The sequence below is a fragment of the Phyllostomus discolor genome, chromosome 10 (genome assembly GCF_004126475.2).
Source record: "Phyllostomus discolor isolate MPI-MPIP mPhyDis1 chromosome 10, mPhyDis1.pri.v3, whole genome shotgun sequence".
In the NCBI taxonomy this organism is placed as follows: domain Eukaryota; kingdom Metazoa; phylum Chordata; class Mammalia; order Chiroptera; family Phyllostomidae; genus Phyllostomus; species Phyllostomus discolor.
The window spans coordinates 18,045,858-18,068,915 of NC_040912.2; the positions used below are offsets into that span (position 1 = coordinate 18,045,858).

At 37.5% G+C, this 23,058-nt stretch overlaps 1 protein-coding gene across 4 annotated transcripts in view; it reads right to left on the minus strand.

Moving 5' to 3' along the window:
- HDAC9 (histone deacetylase 9) overlaps positions 1–23,058 on the minus strand; it is an 825,092-nt gene that overhangs the window by 380,848 nt on the left and 421,186 nt on the right. For all 4 annotated transcript variants that reach the window (XM_036010543.1, XM_028525366.2, XM_028525363.2 and 1 more), the window contains exon 4: positions 1,412–1,653. In XM_036010543.1, coding sequence (XP_035866436.1) covers positions 1,412–1,653 — 242 coding nt within the window. The remainder of the gene's footprint in view (positions 1–1,411; positions 1,654–23,058) is intronic.

Sequence of the window (23,058 nt, forward strand, 5' to 3'; positions counted from 1 at the left end):
TGTCCCAGACATCAAAAGGTTGTGGGTTTGAGCCCCAGTCAGGGCACAGATCTAGGCTGTATGCTCGATGCCTGGTCGAGGCGCACACAGGAGGCGACTGATCCAGGGTCCTCTCACATCGGTGCGCCTGTCTCTCTCTCTCTCTCTCTCTCTCTCTCTCTCTCTCTCTCTCTCCTTGCCTCTCTCTCTGAAAGCAATAAATGTTCTCAGGTGATGATTTGTTAAAAAAAAGAAAAATTTGTTATAGTTTACATTAGGTGTTGAAGAATGCTATTTTGGATAATAAGATAAAAGAAGCATTTTAGTTGAAGGGTTTAATGTAATACCTTATAAAACAAGGGGCACAGGGAAGAAGACATCAATTTACCTTCTTAGACATGGTAACATTAATGTCATACAATCATACAGTATGGATACAAATTAATTATCTATGTGAACCCCATATGGATGTGTTATTTGATATGCAAGTAATCGATCAAGCATCTAAATAAAATATAATATGAGATAACATAAGGTAATTCATCATATTAATAAATTAGCATATTTAAGTCATTATGAAGGACTTGAACATAACATGAATTTTTAATTAAAAATATTTGCTGCTTTATGGTACTTTTATAATAAACTCATATTAGATATCTATATAATCAGACCATAAATAGTTTTGTTTTAAATGTCTTTGTCAAGAAGTTGACATTTTAGAAACAAAGCTAAAGTAACAATTACCTCTGAATGTAAAAGAGAAGAAATAGATACACAGACACCTAAAATGACCTGACAGGAAAAGAAACCATCATAAAAAATTCCAGGACATGGACATGTTTTTCCTCCTAAAATAATTTAAAAACTTGAGTCTGAAATTGTCACTACTCCCAACATTCTTTTAATAAATTATCATCCATAGTCTACTAGACTCATAAAAATATGTTTCAAATATATACAATAGGAGGTCTTTTCCATAAGAAATATTAGGGAAAAAATTAAGTGACTAACTTATCCTTTCTAATAACTAACATAAGCAGATTCTTTAAAAATATAAAATGGGTCTCCCGAGGCTCACGGTTCTCCTTGATGGAAGATAGGTAAGACAAAGGAACAGTATCATGCAGAAGAGAATCTGAAAACAGGGCAGGAGTTCCTGTTCCTCACTATTGATGCTGTAAACTGAAGGATAAAAGAGTGGTAGAGGCCCCCAGGAAGCAAAGCAGGTTTTTGGTCAGCATTCCTACCACTTACCCAAGGTTTTCACCAATGCAAACACAGATCGAACCCTTCAAGCCAGATCCCCTGTGTTAACCACAATGAACCTTCCCCACTCCCAGCCTCCAGCACCCCAGGGCTCCTTCTCACGCTCACCACACAGTGCAGGCTCCCTGAGTGAAAAGGTCAGAGGCAAGGAAACGTTTGCTACCTTGATGTGCTCCTGAAGCTGAGCCTGGTGCTGCCGTGTCAGGTTCTCGTGCTGTTTCTGGAACTCGGCAATCAGGAGCTGCTTCTGGATCTGCTGCTGCTGCTGGATGAGGAGCAACTCCTGCTGCAGCTGCTTCTCACGGACAACAGGGTCCACCACGGGCATCATCATCCTGAGGTCCGTCCTTAGGTCTAGAGGAGAGATGGGCTCCAGGCCCACAGGAGCCTCTGACTTTACATCCACTGGAGAAATGGGAAGAAAAGAAGGGGATGATAAAGATCAGGAAATGAGCCCATTGACTGGACGCAGACACAAAAGAAGGCGCTGTGTAAAAGAATGTCCTGTACAACACATTTTACAACAACCAGTCTAGTCCTTTTCTTACCATGCTGACCAAAGGTTGTTTGCATATACATATGATAAAACGTGCTATATGCTAATTTTCTCCCAGTCATTTGTACTCTGCCAAGAATCTTCCATATTTCCCTCTTTCAAAGAGATGGCTCCAACCATGCACGGCTCTCAAAGTCGTTCATACAACTTATTCTACTGAACCACTTACAAACATCAAGTCAACTCAGGACCAAAAAGGCAACTCTACTGAGCAAAAGATATCATGTTTTAATAGAGAACTTCTAACACAACCCAATTTGTGAACTTGCGAGCATTTTTGTTTGTAACTAGATTCCAAAGACACATTCTAATACATATTCCTTAAAAAGGTGAAGCTTTGTACATACTGCATTTGTAGGGCTATCGAACCCAGCAAAGAACAAATACAAATCTGCATGCCAAAATGGGCAAATGGTGAGTAGACTGATCGACCATGGCAAAGACGGTCAGGGCCAGTCATGGATGAAAGCAACCAAGCGACTGTGTGCTGGTTTTTAAATGGTGATGATCTGCATGGCAATCACCGTACTCCTAAACTAAACAAGCCAGAAAAACTGGGAGGAAGTTTAAAACAAATATTCAGTCAAGCTACTGGATAGAGAGAGATTTGATAATCTGAGAATAATTATAGACATTTAAATTTATAAAAATTAAATTGGATACTGTGTAGAACGTTCTTAGCACAACTTCTGTCGGAGGCCTTCCAGGAGTAGGATAAGCACAAATGCACACCAACAGGGAAGACGTGCAGACCAGCTGTTTATGGCTTAAGGCGATAACAGAAGATGTCCACTTTGAGTAGCCCGTCTCTACGCCATGCTGGTTGCTCGATACTGCCAATATTACCTTGCCCACGGGCATCAAGAAAATTATGTACTTAAAAACAAAGAAAATTATACAGTTGAATGAAACAGATTTAAGTAAAGACAATAGGGGTTTTGGAGGAAAAACTGTGGCGAACTGGATGACATGGCTTCTCTAAAGTGTCCGACCACTATTATGGAGATCCAGACAACTGCTGGTGGAAAAAAAACAACAAAGAAAGATATGCAGATCCATAGTAGAGTAGAGAGATGCCGCCTAGGTTTCAGTGAAAAGTAACTTACGGGGTCTAAATACTTTGAGAACAGTAACAAAAAAAGCTTCTGTAAGTAAATTTTGATGAGCAGGATGCCAATTTTCAACCTCTGCTCTAAAATCTAAATTCCTGCTCCCATCCTTCTGTCCTTTTAAATGTGTTAGCTGAGTATGTCATTTAAATTGTCTAGGACTCAGTTTCCTCATATGTAAAATGGATATAATCACAGTAAACAGTGACGACAAAGAGTTGTTAAAAGGATTAAATGGGAATTTTTTTAGAATATGTAGCATAGATAGTAAGTAGAAAATAGACAGGGGGAGGGTAAGAATAGTATGGGAAATGTAGAAGCTAAAGAACTTATAAGTATGACACATGGACATGAACTAAAGGGGGGGATGTGGGTGGGAGGGGGTGTGCAGGGTGGAGGGGAGTGAAGGGGGGAAACGGGACAACTGTAATAGCATAATCAATAAACTGTATTGAAAAAAAGGATTAAATGGGATACTTCACTAAGACTTACAACATTAGCACATCCCCCAGTAAAGGCTTTTGGTTTTTTTACTTACATTAAAATGGAAATTTCCTGTGTATGATAATAAATCATCAATACTGTGTGGCTAACAAAACAGAAATATTAGGAGCAAGTGTGAAAATAAAATTGTATGTGATTTCTGTTACATATCAAAAAGTAAAAACACTAACACAAAATGGAGAAATACAGAAACATAGCTTAACAACTCAAAAAGTTCACCTTCTCTAGGAAAGAAATGCACATTTTAAGTCAAAATAATTCATTGGTTTCTAATTATTAAATATCCTATGTATGATTCATGTATATGTATATGCATATATGTGTATACTGTTCCATTGCAAGGGTGGGCACGTGACCAAGTGCACGATTGTAAATTGCAAAAGATACTGTCAACTGGGTTCAAAGTTCTGAAAAACAATTTGGTGATTTGTATCAAGAGGCATTAAATATTTCTGCCATTTGATTCAGGTTTGCCAACTGTAGTAATATATCTTAAGGAGATAACAGTTAACAGAGAAGAAACAGTTCAATGCTATATGTTTAACGAAATGTTATTAGTTTAATTGAAATTGTAAACTACAAGAAAAATATGTTGTGTCCATTTGGTATAAAAACATTCAGTCACTAAACATAGTGTACATGAGAACATGAAAATGTTGTTATAACACTAAATTTAAAAAAGTAATAAAAGTAATGTATATCCTATGATATCTCTTTAAACTAAATAAATAATTTAAACTAGACAATATACATTTATTGAGAATGTTAAATTCCCAGGCATGATTCTAGATGTTGGGATTTAGTATTAAAACAAAAAAGAAATAAATTCTGGGCCTCATACAGCATATCACAGCTACTGGGGCTTTAATTATATTAGTTTCTGAATTCTACCAGCAAAGACTGGTGAGATACTGAGCAGAAGGCGGTGGTATTTAGGGTGGAAATATGAATACTTTTCCCTTCGACTTTACTGTATTTTTCCAAATTGCATCTAATGCCTGACTACTACTGTAAGTAACTCAGATTTCCAGATTCCAGGTTGGGAACCACAAAGCTAATATTCCATATGGAGTTAAGAGCTATTTTCAGAGAGCCAAGAAAGCCAACAGAAATCCTGCCTATAAGAAGTTAAAGCTGCAAATACTAAAAGAAACATTACTGCCCTTGCTTATCATTCGAACTGTGTGTGTGCACCTGTGAATGGGGGTGGGGTGGGGGACTGGTATCAGTCTTGGGGTGCCAACACAGGGTTTTTTTTTCAATGTACTGATCAGAATCTTACGTTGATGGTAATGCCACTTTAATGACAATGGTAATACAATTTATGAATATACCGTAGTTTGGTGGACAATGTCTTTTAAATCATGTTTGCGAAAGGAAAGCTATTAATTGAGCCAAGTCTGAAACTAACTGAGGATGATGCCCATAAGCTCTCTAGTTGCAAGGTCCAATGTGGAACTTGCAATCAAGGCACTGGCGTAACATGAGATTTTGAGCATTAATTTATAGAGTTGGCATAATTCCAATCAAAAGCAAAGGCTGTCAATGATATATTTCATTTTTACATTAAAAAGGCCAAATTGCAGCCTCCAGTTTTTATATGAAAATGCCAATAAACAAAAATCAGAATTGAACCCTATACAAATTTGAAATGTTTCAAGAGACCCTGGGGTTTCTTCTTGTTGGTATTCTTATTATCCATGAACTATAAACATTGAACCCCTAAAAATCCTCCCCCAAAAAGATAAGGAACAAAAGTCCCAGAACCCTCCAAAGCAGCTATTGTAAACCTCAAAGGGTAATTTGACTTCTTAACCTGCTATCCCAACAGAAATGATTGTGTCTAACTGCTTGCCTTTGTTCAGAGACTAATCACTAAATTGTGAAAAATCACCCTCAACTTACAAAAACTGCTCTTGATTATAAATAATTGCCCAAGACTGAGAGAAAGCGGCAGGCAAGATCCCAGTCTTTCATCCAATTTATTCAGCAGCAATCCACATTCCATTTGTCTAGACTAAATATAGCAGCGTTTATACAAGAAATCAATAGTGCTTGCAGAGAGGAGAGCGAAGCCATGAATATTTCATCAAACTCAGAGAGAAATGGCAATCAGCAAACTGATGGTTCTGTGTAGGTCATCTTTGGCCTGCTGGATTAGTGCCTGCTACTTGGACAATAGCTCATCTCTAGCTAATCATAATCATATCATAGCCATTCTTTCTATTTTTAACATTAATTGCACTGTGGGTGACAAAGACTCATCGTATTCCAAAAGGAATGATGGATTTTTCTTACGTCTTTGGTGACAGGCTAATAAGCCTCCCCAGGAGCAATAATAGTAACACAATACCAGGACTGAGTTTTAACCAGTTACAGTCCCTTTCATATCACAGAATGTGAAAGAAAGGGCACTGTCCACAGCTGCTGTATTATCATAATTAGAAGTAATCAACTCACAAGGAATAATTAACAACCCATTTTAACAGCAGGGAAATGGAATCATCCCTGCTCACGACACTTCTTGTCTGGAAACATGCAAATTCCTTACAAATTACTTGGAACAGGTGGCCAGTGATACATAAATTAGAAAGAAGCTGATGACAACAAATATTAGTGTTAGCATTACTTACAAATGAATCATGTTTTCTTAACAGATCTCAAGACCTTCTAGCTTTATTTGAACTTACCCAGTTTGCCTGACATTTCAAATACTACGACAACATATATGTTATATAACATGTAGGCTATTATCTTGATAGCAAATGTCCATTCAGAACACTTCCACATCATATATTAACTTGTCTTCATTATCATTTCACAAAGCCATGTTAATTCTTTCTTTTGTGTTTTTCTTAATTATTCTTTGAAAATTTTTCCATTGAGCATTTATCAACTCATGCAATTTTTTGAAAAGTTTTTAGTTTTTAATGACCAGTGATACAAAAAGTTCCCATTTCAAAATAAAAATTTCAGACCATATATAGATGCATATTTACATTTATTCAAACAACATGAATACATGTTCATCTGAAATTAAATGTCTGTGACCAATGTTAAAAATGTCTTTTAAATACCAAGGCTGTTAAAGAGACAATTCGGAGCACTGAGGGTAATCTAGAAGCCTTGGAATGCTCCCGAAGTCTCCACTGTAGATGCTGGCATGTAGATAGCACAGGTGTGTAGGAAGAATTTTCCTCTGTTCCAAAGAAGGGATCTTTGGCGGCTACCATACCAGCTGACTTACACATGAAGCCTTCCATTTTAAGAAAGTTTTAAGTGAACAATTTGCAAAACCCATGGGTGAAAAAATTGTAAAATAAACAATCCTGACCATTTGCAACAATCACAACTGGGGCTGGAGATCTGTTCATGTTGCTCCTCTGAAATGAGATCTGTAGTCAGTATAGCAGAAAATACAAGTGTCCATACCAAAAAAAAAAAAAAAAAAGCCATAGGCACAATCTCACCACCAATTTTTAAATATATTAACTTATTTAAAAAATGAAACTTGAAAAAATGCATAAAAACTCGAACCATGTTTCACTCTTTCAGTTACTCGTAGTTACAACTTGGGACATAGCTTCACGGGTGCTGCTCAAAGCCAGTTTATATGGAAATTGTGTTCTTTATACCAAGGGAATGGTTCTCCACACCACTGGCAAGAGGATGCTGCACTAGAAATTCTAGATCTGGGAGAAACAAGCATTGGTCTCATTGTCCATTACCTTCTTCTGCTCCTGCTTTCATGCCCAGAAACCTGTGACCGTTTGGGCCTGCTGACTCTGCCCTCGGAAAAAGGCTGCCCACTGTGCTGTGTTCTGCTTTAACATGGTCCAACTGATGATGTAGTTCAGAAAAGAATGTGGAAGAGCCGCCTCAGATACAGGTAATCAGGGTTTCCTCTAAAAGTAGGCTATAACAATAGTTTAAGCTACGTGTTATATTTTGCAGGGCTTTATGTAAAACTTCGGCAACTGTAGGTATATTTCACTCATTTCTTCATACTTGTTTCTTTTTCTCAGCCTTTTCCAGGGGCAGGCTGGTTCTATTAAAATACGTCAACAGGTAACCTAATGATACCACGGCATCTCTGAAACCTGTTCAATACCAACATGTGCACCCACGCAAGCTTGTCAGGGCATGCCAGAGAGGGCATCGTCTCCTCTCTGTGGTATGTGTTGGCCCTCCCTCTGTTTCTGTACGTTCTGGACAAACTAAAATCAACAAGGAATAACAAAGTGACACCACCAATTTTGGCGCGATTGTGTGTAAAACTCTTTGTATGCGTGTATGCAATTCTGCCGATCATCTAGTCAGTCAACACAAGCAGTTTTCCTGGCGAGCCTTCTTGAAGAAACTGAAGAGGTCTTGGGGGCTGAGTGGAAGAAGATCCTTCAGTAGCACACTGGCCTGAGGCCCAACCACACCACTAAATGTGGGATGTCCATCCTGCCTTGAAGAATGTTACAGTTTGCTCTGGCACAGCAATGGCGGACACGCAGCTTTGCTGACTTGGAGTCACCACCACCTACCTCCTCTTCATTGGGTATGTTGATCGCCGGAGAGAGTTTTTCAGGTCGAAGCCATGGGCTTTCAGAAATAAACAGCACTTGAGTCTTTTTTCCTCCTTCAACTCCATGAAGTCAATTTAAAGTCTTTGAAACCACCTTGATGTGTCCTTTTCTGAAATCCTGCTACCTCCTCCTATCTTCTCAAGGTGGACTTGGACCCCCAAAATACAATTTTGTCATTTTATTTACATTTGTATTCTTTAGATCTTGTTGGATATATCATAAAGCTAACTGAGGACAGGGCTGCACCTGATGCTTGTTTGTATCTTGTTCCTCTTGTTCTTTGCCTCATAACGGCACTGCAGCGTAAACTGTCTATTATACCATCTAAAGGATATATTAAAGAATGTACAGGGGACTGTTTAGCACTGTATGTATCTAAAATAATATTGAAGTCATCATTAAAGTGCCTTTAGGATGACCAATATTCTTAAGTGTTATCAAATGCAAAAACTGTATTCTGTCAACAAGAAACTGCTCTCAAGGAACTCATACGCTGATGCAGACAACCAATCCATGAACCTACGTAGAAATTATGATGCATCAAGGGCAATGCAGTTGGTGTTCCAGAATCCCACCTGGGCCCTCGTCTGTTTTCTCTCCAGGAGTCTCCATGGTGATCTCTTCTGTTCCCAGGACTGTATTTGCTCCCTGTATGGTGACAATTCTGTCTCTGCCTAATCATCTATTCCAAATTTGCGACCCATATATTCAACTTCTGTTGGCACTCGCCATTGAGCTGTCTTTCCTGCTATTCTTTCTCCAGTTCTTCTCTTCTCAATTACTGCAGCTAGAGGAGAATATGAAGTGATTTTTGACTCCTCTCTCCCTTTTATTATCCATATCTACTCCACAGAAATGTTTTCTCCTCCTCTTCTTTTTATTCAAATATTCTTTTGAATTCACTGAGATCTGTCTCCTGCCATTGCCTGTTTTGCTAAAGCAGTCCTCAGTCACCATCCTGGCTAAAGCCCTTCAGTGTGTCCCATCTCTCATCTGCTGGCCTGCCCCTCCGTGCTGTGCTTCCTGCTCATCTTTCCAGCTTCAATACTATTGGCTGTCTCTTCACTGGAGTCATGCTGATCTTCTTCCAGTTCCTTAAACACACTGTGCTCTCCTACATCTTGGATATTCCTCATACATGTCATCTCTTCCTACAGTCCATCCCTACCCCATTTTTCTAGGCTGCTTCTTACTTAGCCTTCATATCTTAGCTAAAAATGACTTGATGTAGGATGTCCTGAATCCTATTGCATTTTCCTCTTCTCATATTTTGCAAATCTTTTTATAACATTTGTTAACCTATCTCCCTTCACCATTATTCTAAGTTCCACGACAGGAGGAATTATAGTTTCAGTACCTAATACAAGATAAAAATAGTAGTGCCACAATGCATGTCTGGAATGAATGAATGAATAAATGATAGTCATAAGAATCATATGGAGCCCTGGCTGGTGTAGCACTGGCCTGCGAACCCAAGGATTGTTGGTTGGATTCCCAGTCAGGGGACATGCCTAGGTTGCAGGCCACATTCCCAGTAGGGGGTGTGTGAGAGGCAACCACACATTGATGTTTCCCTCCCTCTCTTTCTTCCTCCTTTCACCTCCCTCTAAAAATAAATAAAATATTTAAAAATAAAAATTAAATTGAAAGAAGAATCACATGGAAATAAAATTTGAAACACCTTTGCACATATACACACACACACACACACACACACACACACAATTAAAACTCTAAAGCAACTGCTTACTAGATTTTTGGACTGTCTGAATTTTAGATAAATATTATTTGACTGCTGAAATTATTGACATGTGAGTTTCTGGCAATAGTGAATATTTATTTGAAAAAAAACTCAAAAAATTTTCCATCTAAGGTGTCACTTTCTCACCTTTCCCAGACCCCAGCGTATCTCTTAAAACTCAGTGTGCTGAGAAGTCACAACCACCGAAATGGGGGAAGGGGCACTGGGTGAAAGGCAACCACGCTGTTCGCCCCAGTGGGGATAACCAAGAAGAAGCCATAGTCCTGCGTTAATCTAAACAATAGGGCCTAATTCATGAATAATTACCCCATGCTAAGATTATTAGAAAATTAGACAATGACTGACAAACTATAAGCTAATGAAATTTTTAAGCTCCAATTTGAAAAGGAAGGAATACATTACTAAATGTAAATGGAAAAGAATAAGCCCTTGTAAAGTTATTTAATCAAAATTCTTTAACATTTTATGTAAAATAACCAATAATTGTTTTTTAAAAACGCCGAAGCACTTTTTATTGAAGGCTATTCACAGAAATGTGTTTTATCATTTAAGTCCTGGAAGGTACAGCATTTTCTGAACAAGTAAATTAATAAATGTAAATGCATCCAACATCAAAAATGGGAAATGGAAAAACCAGCAATACAAGCTCAGTTTGATAACAATACTTGCCGAGTTTCACTTTAGTAATACAACTATTCTTAGCTGATTTTCCACTATTAATATTTTTTAATTTTTTCACTATTAATGTTTATGATTGCATCATCATGAAATAAAAAGAACTAGTAAGTTCTCAAACATGAAAAGCATACTTTTTATAAGAAGAATTATTTAAATTGATTAATGCAGAAATACAATTCTCCCTCAAAGTGATTCTGTTCAAGTTGTACAAGTCTTCAGTTTCTTTAAAGTGCACTAATACACGGCATAAGTGAAAAGAAAATAAATGCAAGAAGCAATCTGGGCTTTGATTTACTATTCTCTTATTTCCCAGGGGCCTGAACAGGAAACAAAAATAACCACAAATGACTAAAATATCAGTAGGCCTTGAAATATCAACATTTAAGTTAAAGCAAGCTAACTTTTTAATCAAAGCCTTACTATTTTGATTTACTTAATTCAAATTCCCTCTCTGCAAATATGCTTTTGAATTAAGCAGTCATAACAAACCATAACACAAACATGAATTGCCAACTCATTTGTAATACCCACTTAGTTCTAAAGTATGGCAGTGTTTGCTAGTTCTTTACCATTTGAGAACCAGGTAAAAGCCTCATTGAGCTTCTTGCAGTGTAACAAGGAAACAAAATCAAACCAATTTATGTGACTTCAAGGTAATACAAGCCAAGAAACTAATCCATATTATTTTGTAATTTGAGATAAAAATTTAATCTGGTCTAATGATAACTGTAAATGAAACCTTTAGTAGATGTAAAATTTTAGTGTTCTAAAGTAGTAAATGTAAAAGAAGTTATTTGGCCAGATATAACACTCATGGTCTAGGATTTGGAGCAGAATTACATCTCTAAGAACCACAGTGAAGGTGAGACAAATTATCTTCTTCTCCATATTTTTTCTCCAATTTATAGCTCTTCTAGGTTAGAGACAAATACTTAATCATTACTATTAGCAAATGCCTAACAAAACTTCCTTCTCATTATGAAAACCAAATATTTGAGGCAGGGGATTCCCTTCTAACTCCAGAATCTTGTCCATCGTCTGACATGTAATATAAATTTAATAAATACATATAAGTTTAATGAGTATTGGTTGAATAAACAAGACTTCTCAGCAGATACCCTTTTCTAACAACACTCTTTCTGAACAAATCACATCAGTTTATTCAGCAAATAAACTTTTTTCAAAGAAACATTACCATTCTCCAATGAGGAAGTTTTGTTTGTAGAAGTATGTAACTGTTGTTTTGATAGAAAAGAAAGAGCTCTTATCGGTTCTTGTGTCCTGCCAGCATGAAAAAAATTACATTTAACCAATAAAAAATATTCTAATATTTTCTGAAAGATTTACTCAGGACGATGGCACATATGAAAAGGTGCAGGTAAGTAGGAGAAGAAAAACGGCAGAAACTGTCAGGTGCGGTGCATCCCTGTCCTTCTCCCTCTTTAATTCAAACCACGTCTTTTCCTTGGCTGCCCTCAAGTCTGAGTCCTGATGAATGGGAACAGGGCCTCACCTGAAGCAATGCACATTTCCCCCCTAGATTTTAGTTGTTTCCTAAGTGCACAGGAAATCTTCACTACAAAACAAAAAGTCTTAAAGTCTCATGAAAACCTCCCAATATAGACTGCATTGGCTTTTAAAAAAGAAAAACAGTTCTTGAAACAGCTATATGTCTTCTTCCAATAAAATCTTAGGAACAGTCCCAACATTTAAAACCAACACAAGTGACTCTGTGAAGAGGAAACCAGTGTTCAATCCATTCATTTGCTCTCCGGTCCTTTTGCCTGGGAATCCGACTCCATGGAATTCGGTTTGAAAATCATTGTTCTAACTGCAATATGCCATTTTTTGTCAAATTCAAATTCAAGGCAAATACATTATTGCTGTTTCAAAGAACAACGCATTACTGTTTCATGGAATTAGGGAAATTTGGAAGTTTTGAACAGGAAGTCATTAATTAAAGCTTTACTTCATACATAAAATTTGGGGGGGAGTACATGTTACAAAATAAAAATTCATCTAGTGCTGCATAATTTCAAACCTAGCCAGACAAATGCATTGGCACCTGTGTTTATGTTACTACCACATGGTGGCACCACTTTTGCTCCTAAGTAGAAATACCCACTATCCTTGGTCAGGAAGAGCTTTGGATATGTGAGTTTTACAATAATTATGCAAGCTTGGAAATTATGCAGAGTTTTGGGGGCTGGAGCATTCAAATAAAATGTGACTGCCCTATGCCAATTCTAAATTTGGTTTTCTAAACCTGGGTAAGAACAAGGACTAATACCATAATGCCAGTCTGCCTGGAAAGTTTTCTTTTAATGTAAAATATGAAGCCAACAGCAATATGGCACTTATTATGGGCTGAACACTCTCCTGAGCACTTTATAAAGTAAATCTTCACTCATTCATTCTTCTTTACAAACCATGAGGTTGTACTCTCTGGTAACCTAGTGGGTAGACACAAGGATGATCCTCATTCACAGCTGAGAAAAAATGGAGGCCACAGAGAAATTTGTCAAGGTCGTTAAGCTAGTAAGTGGCACAACAAGAATCGGAACACATGTCATGCAGCTCCCAAATCCATGATCTTAGCCACTCCACTCTCGCTCTTCTTGAGTTCCATACAAAAGGTATCTGAGTTAATACCTATGCAGTCCCGTTGGAGTCAGAGCTGTCCAGCCTGCAACTTGTGGGCCCCATGAGGCCCAGGATGGCTATGAATGTGGCCCAACACAAAGTTGTAAATTTGCTTAAAACACTGTGAGATATTTTTGTGATTATGTATCGTAATGTATTTAATGTGTGGCCCAAGATAACTCTTCTGCTTTCAGAGTGCCCCAGAGATGCCAAAAGGCTGGACACCCCTGGAGAATATAACTTGATATAAATGAGACTGGAAAATATTTCGTTAAGATAATGTAACATATTTTTTATTTTTAGAGATAAAGAGAAGCATTACTTGTAACCACCAACACAGATCAAACAGAAATGTGCAATGGAACAGAATTCATATTTTCAGACAACTGTCTATTTTCAAGTGAATGCAAAGCATCTTTCATAACATGTATATTTCAATGTTAGAAACAATTCTATATTTAGGAATTGAAAATTTGGTATTTTCCTCTTTTCTATTAGCTATAGAAAATTCTGTAGTGTCTACATAATTCTTAAGATTCATCTTACTCTCAATCTTAGGCTATGAATTCATGGTAAAGACTGCCTAATAATAAAGTCATCATTAGTACTGGATTAACTAAATCCCATGAGGCTGAGTCTAAGGTAGAGAGCCTCAATCATAACTGTAAACAGTGTTAATGGGGTTTGAATGTGTTGTTCATGATTTTTTAGATTACTTTTTAATTGAAGAAAGGAAACAGTAACAAAAAGGGGGAAGCAGCTGCTTTTTGACAATATGAGAAAAGATTTGACAGGATAGACTTCGGTGGTTTAATTTCTTCTTATTTCAGAGCTTTCTATTCTTGGTTCATAATTCCCTCGCATTATGAGAGGTGATCCCTAGCCTTTAAGGCAGGATTTATTAGGTAAGTGGGAGGGTTTACCTTGAAGAAGAGCCTGAAGTTGTCCAAAAAATTTAAGTTTTAAAAATATATAAATAAATAGAAATCAATGCATCTATATCCGTGCATTAATTAAAGACATTCATAATTTGGCATAAGAAAATGGAATAATTTTTCTCTGTGGCTTCTCTTTAATTAGACTGTCATTAAAATTTCTATTTCGGGTAGAACTCCTAGTATCTGTTTATGGAAATAGCCTGTATTCAGAGAACTGTCAGCATTACAGAATGCTTCTCAATATTTTAAGCATAGCTTTGAGGTGATCACTCTATAATTTGAAGTGGTACCATTTGTACAGACAAACGTATGAGAAGTTATTTAAAGTACTAAAAGTGAACGGAACTCCACAGACCAGAGGTCGGCAAACTATAGCTCAGGGGTCAAATCCAGCCTTGCCTAATGTTTTTTTCTTTTTTTTTTCTTTTGGTTTGTTTTTTATTGCCTGCTACCTAAGAATAATTTACATGTTCCTACATGGTTAAAAAATAAAAACAAAAACCATTTCATGATGTAAAAATTATATAGAATCATTCAAATTTCAGTGTTCATAAATAAAGTTTTATTAGAACACAGTATCGTCCAAGGCAGCTTTCGTGCTACAAAGTCAGATTTGCGTGTGACGGAGGCAGGCAGTGCGGATTGCAAAGCCTAATATATTCACTATTGGTCCCTGACAGAAGAAGTCTGCCAAGCTCTGCTGCAGGGAAATCGACAGCCAATTTTGATTCTCACATATGGTACTTCCTGTGATTTCCTAGCCACCTCTCTAAACTCTACCCTACTGGTTTAATGTAGAAGGTTAAAAATTACCATAGTTTATTTCAGCTAAAAGAAGACATAATTAAGTTCCCGACTGGGTGACTCTGTTGGCTGGAGCGCTGTCACATACACCAAAGGTTGTGGGTTCGGTTTTGGTCAGGGCACACACCCAGGTTGCGGGATAGATCCCCGTGTCGGGTGCATACAGGAGGCAACCAATCAGTGTTTCTCACATCCATGTGTCTCTCCCTCCCTCTCTTCCTCGCTCTTTAAAGTCAGTAACATACCCTTGGTTGAGTATTAAAAAAAAACAGAGAAAACATAATTAGGAAGCAGATTATGCTGACAAAGAAAACATCATATAAAAGAAGCTCTAAGTGTCTTTCATTGGATTGATACATTAATTTTAGACTTTGTTACTAGCACTTTGCCTTAAGCAGTAAACTGGAAAACAAAAATATAAATAAGAACTGTGACATTTTTAAATAAGCAAAATGTGCTTTTTTGGCACGGCTTTTTTTCATTTAATATGATGCTTTATCATCATTCCCATTTCACAGGTGAGGATAAGGTCTACTGGACAGGTTCGTGCTAATTTTTCCAAGGGCACATACACATCTTTTTTAAATATTATTATTTGTTTAATCTTGCTTACTTAAAATAATGGTAAATATTAATTTTGAATGACAAATAAAAGTCACTGTATCATATTCCATCCAAAAAGATTCAGGTGTGTTCTCCTCCTGATTTGTGTATCTCTTTTCCATGAGGCAGAGATAACATCCCCTGCATGAAGCTAGATATAGAACAAATATCTGGTCAATTAAAGTTTCTTTAAATAAAATAAAGAAAAAAAACATAAACTGCTCCTATCTGTGTAGTAATTGCTTACAATTCCATATTTATTATATATAAATATGTTTATATACACATAACATAAATTATACATAAATAATATATATGCAAAAAGGCAGTACATGTTATGGAAATCAACATTTGAATGAGTTTAGGAAAGGAATATTTGGAAATTACAGGATATTATGTTTATGTGACATTAAAATTTTTGTTAACAATGTGTGGCTTGATTTAGTTCATACTGAATACTTTAAAACCTTGAGGTTTTAAAGAAACATCACATGTACCTCAACGCTGCAATAATACTACTACAAGGTTGGCTATTATACCCTAGTTGATAGATCTGTAGCCAAACCACTAAAGAAATTTGGTGCCTCAAACAAAATCACCTCAGTATTTAAGCATTGTAAGAAAAAAAAAACTAATGGAAAAAATAGTTACTCAGTTGCTCTTCCAGATATTAATGTAATTTTAAATTAATGTAACCCAAGATCATAGGAAATACATGGCTAATCATAGAGCTTAGCAAAACCATTCTCAATCCAATGGTTTCAATTTTATTTTCCACAGAATTTATAATACAACTTAGATCAGGCCAGTAGAGGAGATTCTACAGCTTGAGAACCCATTTGTTATACAAGATTTTAAGTTCTAAATCAATGGTTTGGAATTCATCATCTTCAAAATAAAAAAAAAAAAAGAAATATACATTAAAAAAGAAGAGAATGAAAATAGAAGCAATTTGGCTTTATCCTTTGAGAAATGCACTTGTGCAGGGGTCATACGTGTTTCTTCTCCCTGTGTGGGTGGGGGGACAAGTAAGGAGGTAGAACCCCCAGTCAGTAAGGAAATTCGGCCCACCATGTTGGGCATGTCTCTGTTAGGTTTGTACAGGCTTTTTGGTTGGGTTTATTCCTCTCAAGGTAAATTAGGCAGGATGCAGGATTTAGTCAAAGCCAGGGTTCAGAAATTTCTGGGTATATCTGAAGAGCAGGTGGGGCTGACCCGGTAGATGTCCATTTGCATAAACAGCTAAGACATCTCCTAAGAAAGATTCACCTTCAGCAAAGAGGAAGCCAGGCCTGACACACTTGACCTGATAACCAAGCCTCGGGGCCAAAGGGATTCTGATTCTAAATGTACAGGGCATCCTTCCGGTCCTCTCTGAAGGCCCAGAGAGGGCCCAGTGTACAAACCTGATTTCCACCTCCCATGGTGTGCTGAACGTGCTTGCACCAAACTCATCAGTGACATCTTATAGTTAAAACCAAGACTTTGTCTGACTCTGATTCTTCTCAGTCATGGGACGCAGTTGTTTTGGAGAATGGATGGATGGATGGAAGAATAAATAAATCTATTAATCTATCTTCTTTCAGTCACTAATGCCCAATATCATGTCATATGAAAGAAACAGAACATGGCAGATAGAAAACTGAGCCCCTTTTCTAATTTTGATCATTCTGCTTCTGTGGGCCTTGGATCCCTCGTGTATAAAACAAATAAAGAAGCTGAAGTACTAATACTCAAGGCTCTTTCTGTACCAAGGTTAGTCTCTCCTCACCCCCAAACTATACAGAGTATATATCAGTCCCTATCAGAAAGTCTGTCTTCTGAGACAGGCAATTACTGTTGGCCTTCACGGACTCCTGTGGGTAAATCGACAACCAGCAAAGCAGGTTCTGACTGCAGAGAACGTGAGAGGGTATGAGAGGGGAAGGAAGGACTCCTACCAAGTAGGGGAAAATGACAGAGAATGGAAACCAGACACTCCTCTGGAAAAGCTTCATCTAGTTAAAAATTATCCTAGAGCAGGCTTTACCTGAGATATAAAACTTAACTATAGTGAGCCCTGGCTGGCGTAGCTCAGTGGATTGAGCGCGGGCTGGGAACCAAAGTGTCCCGGGTTCGATTCCCAGCCAGGGTACATTCCTGGGTTGCAGGCCATAACCCCCAGCAACCGCACATTGATGTCTCTCTCTCTCTCTCTCTCCCTCCCTCTCTCTCTCTCTCTCTCTGTCTCTCTCTCCCCCATTTCTTCCCTCCCTAAAAATAAATAAAATCTTAAAAAAAAAAGTGAATACAGTACAATAAAGCATTTAAAAAAAAAACTTAACTATAGTGAAAATTGTTTTATTCCTTGATTGTGTTGTTTGTAAACTCTCCTCAAATCTTCCATTATAAACAACAAAACAATATGTTCCATTTTCTGTTTCATTGAAAACATACCTTTTAAAAAATATCTTATTTATTTATTTATTTATTTACTTTAGAGAGAAGGGAAGGGAGGGAGAGAGGGCGAAAAACACTGATGTGAGACAGAAACATCAATCAGTTGCCTCTTGCTGGCGCCCCTACCAGGGACTGAACCTGCAACCCAGGCCGTGCCCTGACTTGGAATCAAAGCGGTGACCAATCACATTACGGGACAACGTGCAACCAACGGAACCACACTGGTCGAGGGTGAAAATACACCTTTTTTGTACAAGAGATGCTTCTAAGTAGGGTGGAACAGACAAAAATACACATTTTGTAATTTGTTACTTATGAAAATAAGAATAAACATTTTCCTCATGAAGTGCTACTACAGAACAATATAATACCCAACTTGAGAAAAATCAAAAATACTATTCTGATCCCATGAAAGGTGATGGATATCCAAAGAAACCCACATTGCTTAATAAAGTAACAGAAAACTGCCAGAAATTAGAAACAAGAAAACCAACTACAGTGGAAAAGTAAAACAAAAACATTTACCCACTATTTAAGTATCCTAAAATTCCCTTTACTGGTTAACATAACAAAATAACACCACTTGCAGAGGCTTATATAAAAAATTAAAGCCACATCGGCAACTTATTTTTATTTTATCAATGCATTTAGATACGAACTGAACCTTTCCTTTGGTGGGGAGTGCTAAAAATTCCCCCCTTTTTAACTAAAGAAGCACCCATACTGTCCAAAGCATTTGGTCCTGTTCAATAGCTAAAGCACCCTCCCCCCACCCCCACTCTCTTTAGCTTGGCTTCAAGTCAATGCTGTTTTTCTCATTCCAACTGTTTTGGACATATGCTGGCCCAACTAACAATGGTAAACACAGCAAGCTGTCTCTGATATGGTGCTGATTAAGTCATCTTGTGAACAAGCAGAATTTGGATGTTAAGATGCTAAGAAAAAGAAATTACTTTCAGAAATTCTCCCTTTGAACAATATTTGGATTCTCAATTTTAAATTATATGATAAACAAACCATGGGACACTTTTAAAAATACATTCACTGAGTGTTAGCCTAGGCATTCGAGACACAAAGAAAGCTGACATGGTGCTTTATATTCATAGATTTTACAGTTCCAAAGAAGAAGGGGAAGCATAGGGAAGAAGCATGGAGCTCAAAGGTGAGCTTAAAAATAACTTTCTAAAGAATGGCACTTGCTCTGTCTTGCATGAAAAAAAAATAGTATAGAATTGAAATTGTGAATACTGTGAATTGTATTTTAATATCCGATTAGTAAATTATTAGTAAAAATGTATCTTGAGCAAAAGAATTAGAAATGGAGACCCAGTGAACATCATAAGCATGTGGTAAAAAGTAATTGGAAAGGATATAAATATTGTAGTGCACCTAATTGTTATTCAGAGTGAAAAAATTATTTTTAAAAATTGGCATCTTCGATTCCGTTCTTGTACATTCGAATCGAGGACTTATTTTTCACTGAGCTTAGACTACTATATGCCAGCTTCCCCTCATTATGCACATAGAACTGATAAAACCAAATTTTAAAATAAAGCCAGGAATACAATTCGTCTTTAAATACACACACACACACACACACACACACACACACAGTTGAGAGATTAAGAGGAATAGGCAAGTCAAAAATATCACCACCTTAAAATTGAGAAAACTGTAATATTTAATTTATTTATCAGCAAATTAATACTATACATAGTTTGACAGGAAGAGGAGGAAGAGGAGAAATTATTCAATAGTTATGACTGGCAAACACAGAATAAAATAGAAAAAGATGAATTTAAGAGACGTCTTCGAGCCATAGTAAGATCTGAAGATCAATTGAATGAAACAAATAGGAATTCTTTTTAAAAAATCACTGACAGATTGAGATTATGGTAGAGCTCTTACAGCAGCATTGAACTATTTTATTAAATTTAAAATTGGGGCAAAAGAACATACAATTTTTTTCTTAAAGAGGAAAAATCTTAAATGGGAGCATATTAATGTCAACTATTAGTCATCGCAAAAGTTTTCTGACTGTGTGAAACTGCATTAGAATGTATTTAGAAATCTTTGGAAATTTTGATTAGTAAATACAATCTAACTAAGAGGTCAAGGAAACATGACCTACATCAAAAATATTAACATCCATAGGCATTGCAACACATGTAAGCTGAAATTATAAATCATTTTGGAAAAGAAATTAAAGGAGATCTAAATGCCATAGTTTTAGGACTATAAAATGCACCAGACCATAAGATGTACCTAGGTTTTAGAGGAGGAAAATAGGGAAAAAATGTTGAAGCAAAAAGTGTGGTAAAATATTTAATAACATAAATAACATAGGCCGCCGCCCCCATCACACACACAGGGAGCCAGGTAAGCTACATTCGGACTATAAGACACACCCCCCTTTCCCTCCCAAATCGGGCGGGGGGCGGGGGGGTGCGTCGTATAGTCAGAAAAATACAGTGAGTGAAAATGCATCCCATGCTACCGGATACTCCTGCAAATTGGTCCATGTTCAATACAAGTCCTATCAAAGGACAGTTTTGTTCTGTTTGTTTTGCAGAAACTAACCAGCTGATCTTAAAATCCATATGAAAATGGGAATGGAAGGGACCCAGGGGAGCCCATTCAATCCTGACAAGGACACACAGTATCCATATAGACGCACAGTTCCTGATCTCCAAACTTACTACAAAATTATAGCAATCAAGACAACGAGAAAGTAGCATAAGGACGCAGGGGTAGCTCAATGAAATACAAGTAAGTCCAGACACAAAGCCTCACATTTATGGTTGGTTGTTTTTTGACAAGATTTTTAAGGCAATTCAATGAGGGAAAGCATAGTCTTTCTAATGAATGACGCTAGGACAAGTAGATACCTAGAAGTAAAAAAAATAAAGTAGGAATTCTACCTTCTATCACACACACAAAAAAATTAACTCAAAATGCATCATAGACATAAATGTAGAGGTAAAACTATAAAATTCTTAGAAGACAATATAAGACAAAATCTTTGTGACCTTGGATTATATAATATTTTTAGATAAAATAAAAAACACAAATGATAAAGAAAATTAGGTAAATTTGCCTATGTCAAAATTAAAACTTTCATGCTAAAAATGATAACATTTATCCACAGAATGAAAGAAAATATTTACAAACCATATATCTGATAAGGGTCTAGTATCCAGAATATCTAAAATAAAATTGCAAGAGTATAAACTCAGCAACAAAAATACAAACAGCCCAATTAAAACAATTAGCAAAGGACTTGAAAAGACATTTCTGCAGGGAAGACACAGACATGACCAATAAGCAGTTAAAAAGATACTCAACGTCATCAGTCTTCAGGGCAATGCAAATCAAAACCACAATGAGATATCACTCACACCCGCTAGAATGGCTATAATCCAAAAAACGGTATAAAACAAGTGTTGACAGGCCCTTATGACCCCAGCTATTCCACTCCTAGGTATATTCAACAAGAGTAATGAAAAACACATCCACACAAAAACGTGTACATACATGTTCATATCATGTTATATATTATCTATTCAAGTGAATGAACAATCAATCAAAATAAAAATAAATATAAGAAGATAAAGATTTGGGTCATCTTAGTCCATATTAAATATCTAAACTTATATTTAGGTATTGCAGCTGCCATTATTGCCTCTAACAAACAAATATAAAACAAGTAGACATTAAAATGTGATGTTTGGATGAAAAATATCACGTAGACTATATAAAAGTTTTTGTTTGAGTTATACCCCCAAAGCTGCTACTAAATAGTTGTCTCTATTTTGGCTGAGGTTCCAGGAAAAGCGGTGTCAACAATTCCCCCATTCTAGCCCTCCCATGCAGAAAAACAAAGGAGTTCCTGAAAACCCAATGGGGGAACCCTGGCCTTCCAACACTGGTACCATGGAAGGTATAAGAGAGCCGTGGTAAAACTGGCCAAGGAGTTGACGAAAGGACACAGAGAATTTCTTGAGAGACAGTGACAATACATACTCCACCCCCACCCACCCTCCCCTCCTAGTGATGGAAGGTTTGTCTGTCCTTCACCTTAAGATTGATTAGAAGCACCTTAAAGAACACCTATAGAAAACTCAGTAAGTTTTCCGAAGTTTTGGAGACAAGATGGAGTGGTTTCTAACTCTAGTCTGAGAACTCTAAAGGATGAAAGCCAAGGCTGAGAGGCCGTGGTATGCACTTGGGAAAGTGTGCTGTGCCTGACGAGCAGGTCAAAGGTGTAGGTGTGTTGTGTGGCCCAGATCTGGGCCAGCCAGGAAAAAAAATAAAAAGAAAATGATGAGACTGACTTAGGACTGTGTTAGAATCCGCCCACGAGGGACACATAATTGGTCAAGGAAACTTCAGCAGGAATATTCAGAGATGTGCAAGTTGATGCCCGAAGCGTGGAGGGGCAGCTAAAATCAGCTGGTTGAGGAGTACTTCACCTAGTACAGGACCGTGGGTGAGTAAACCCTGCTAAGCACCCACAGGAGAAAGAGCCAGCTTTAATCATCCATCCAAAGCAGGGATGGCAGCTCAAAGGAAGCTCCAGCACACTGTACCTTCCCTGCCTCTGCACTCTCTATGGCTCCGCGCCTTTTTTTCAGGCTGGAAGAAGAAGGAATGAAGCTAAAACCTGGGGAAAAGGGGAGAGCTGACCACACCATTCTACTTTCTATTTCATGTGTATCCATGCAGCTGTTCTGAGCTCAGCTGAGAAATTTTTACTTTGACTAAAGTTTGACTGCTATATTCATAGTTACTGAACTGACACCATCGAGGGTTGAAGTGCCTTGAGGACATTCAATCCCCCGAGGGCCACCCAGAAGGACACTGCAGCTCCAGGTCTTCCCGAAGTTGGGTGGGGCTTCTCCCCCAGGACGGGTCTGAGTGGTCAGAGAGAACAGAGATTTGAGCTGGTTTTCTCTTGGCACCTACAAATCCCACATGTTTCGTACAAGTGACAGTAGTTGTAAGAGAAAAGAATGAGCCCGCAGAGGGACTAAATCTACAGCTGATCCATCCCGGCATTATCAGAACGGACCACTGGTGTGCAGGCAGGGCACAACCTCGGCTCTGCTCTACAGCAAGGTTGTGGGGATTAGTTCTACAAGTCAGTCTGGAAATGAGCCCTGATGTATATAGACCTCTTAGATGATACTGACAGAAC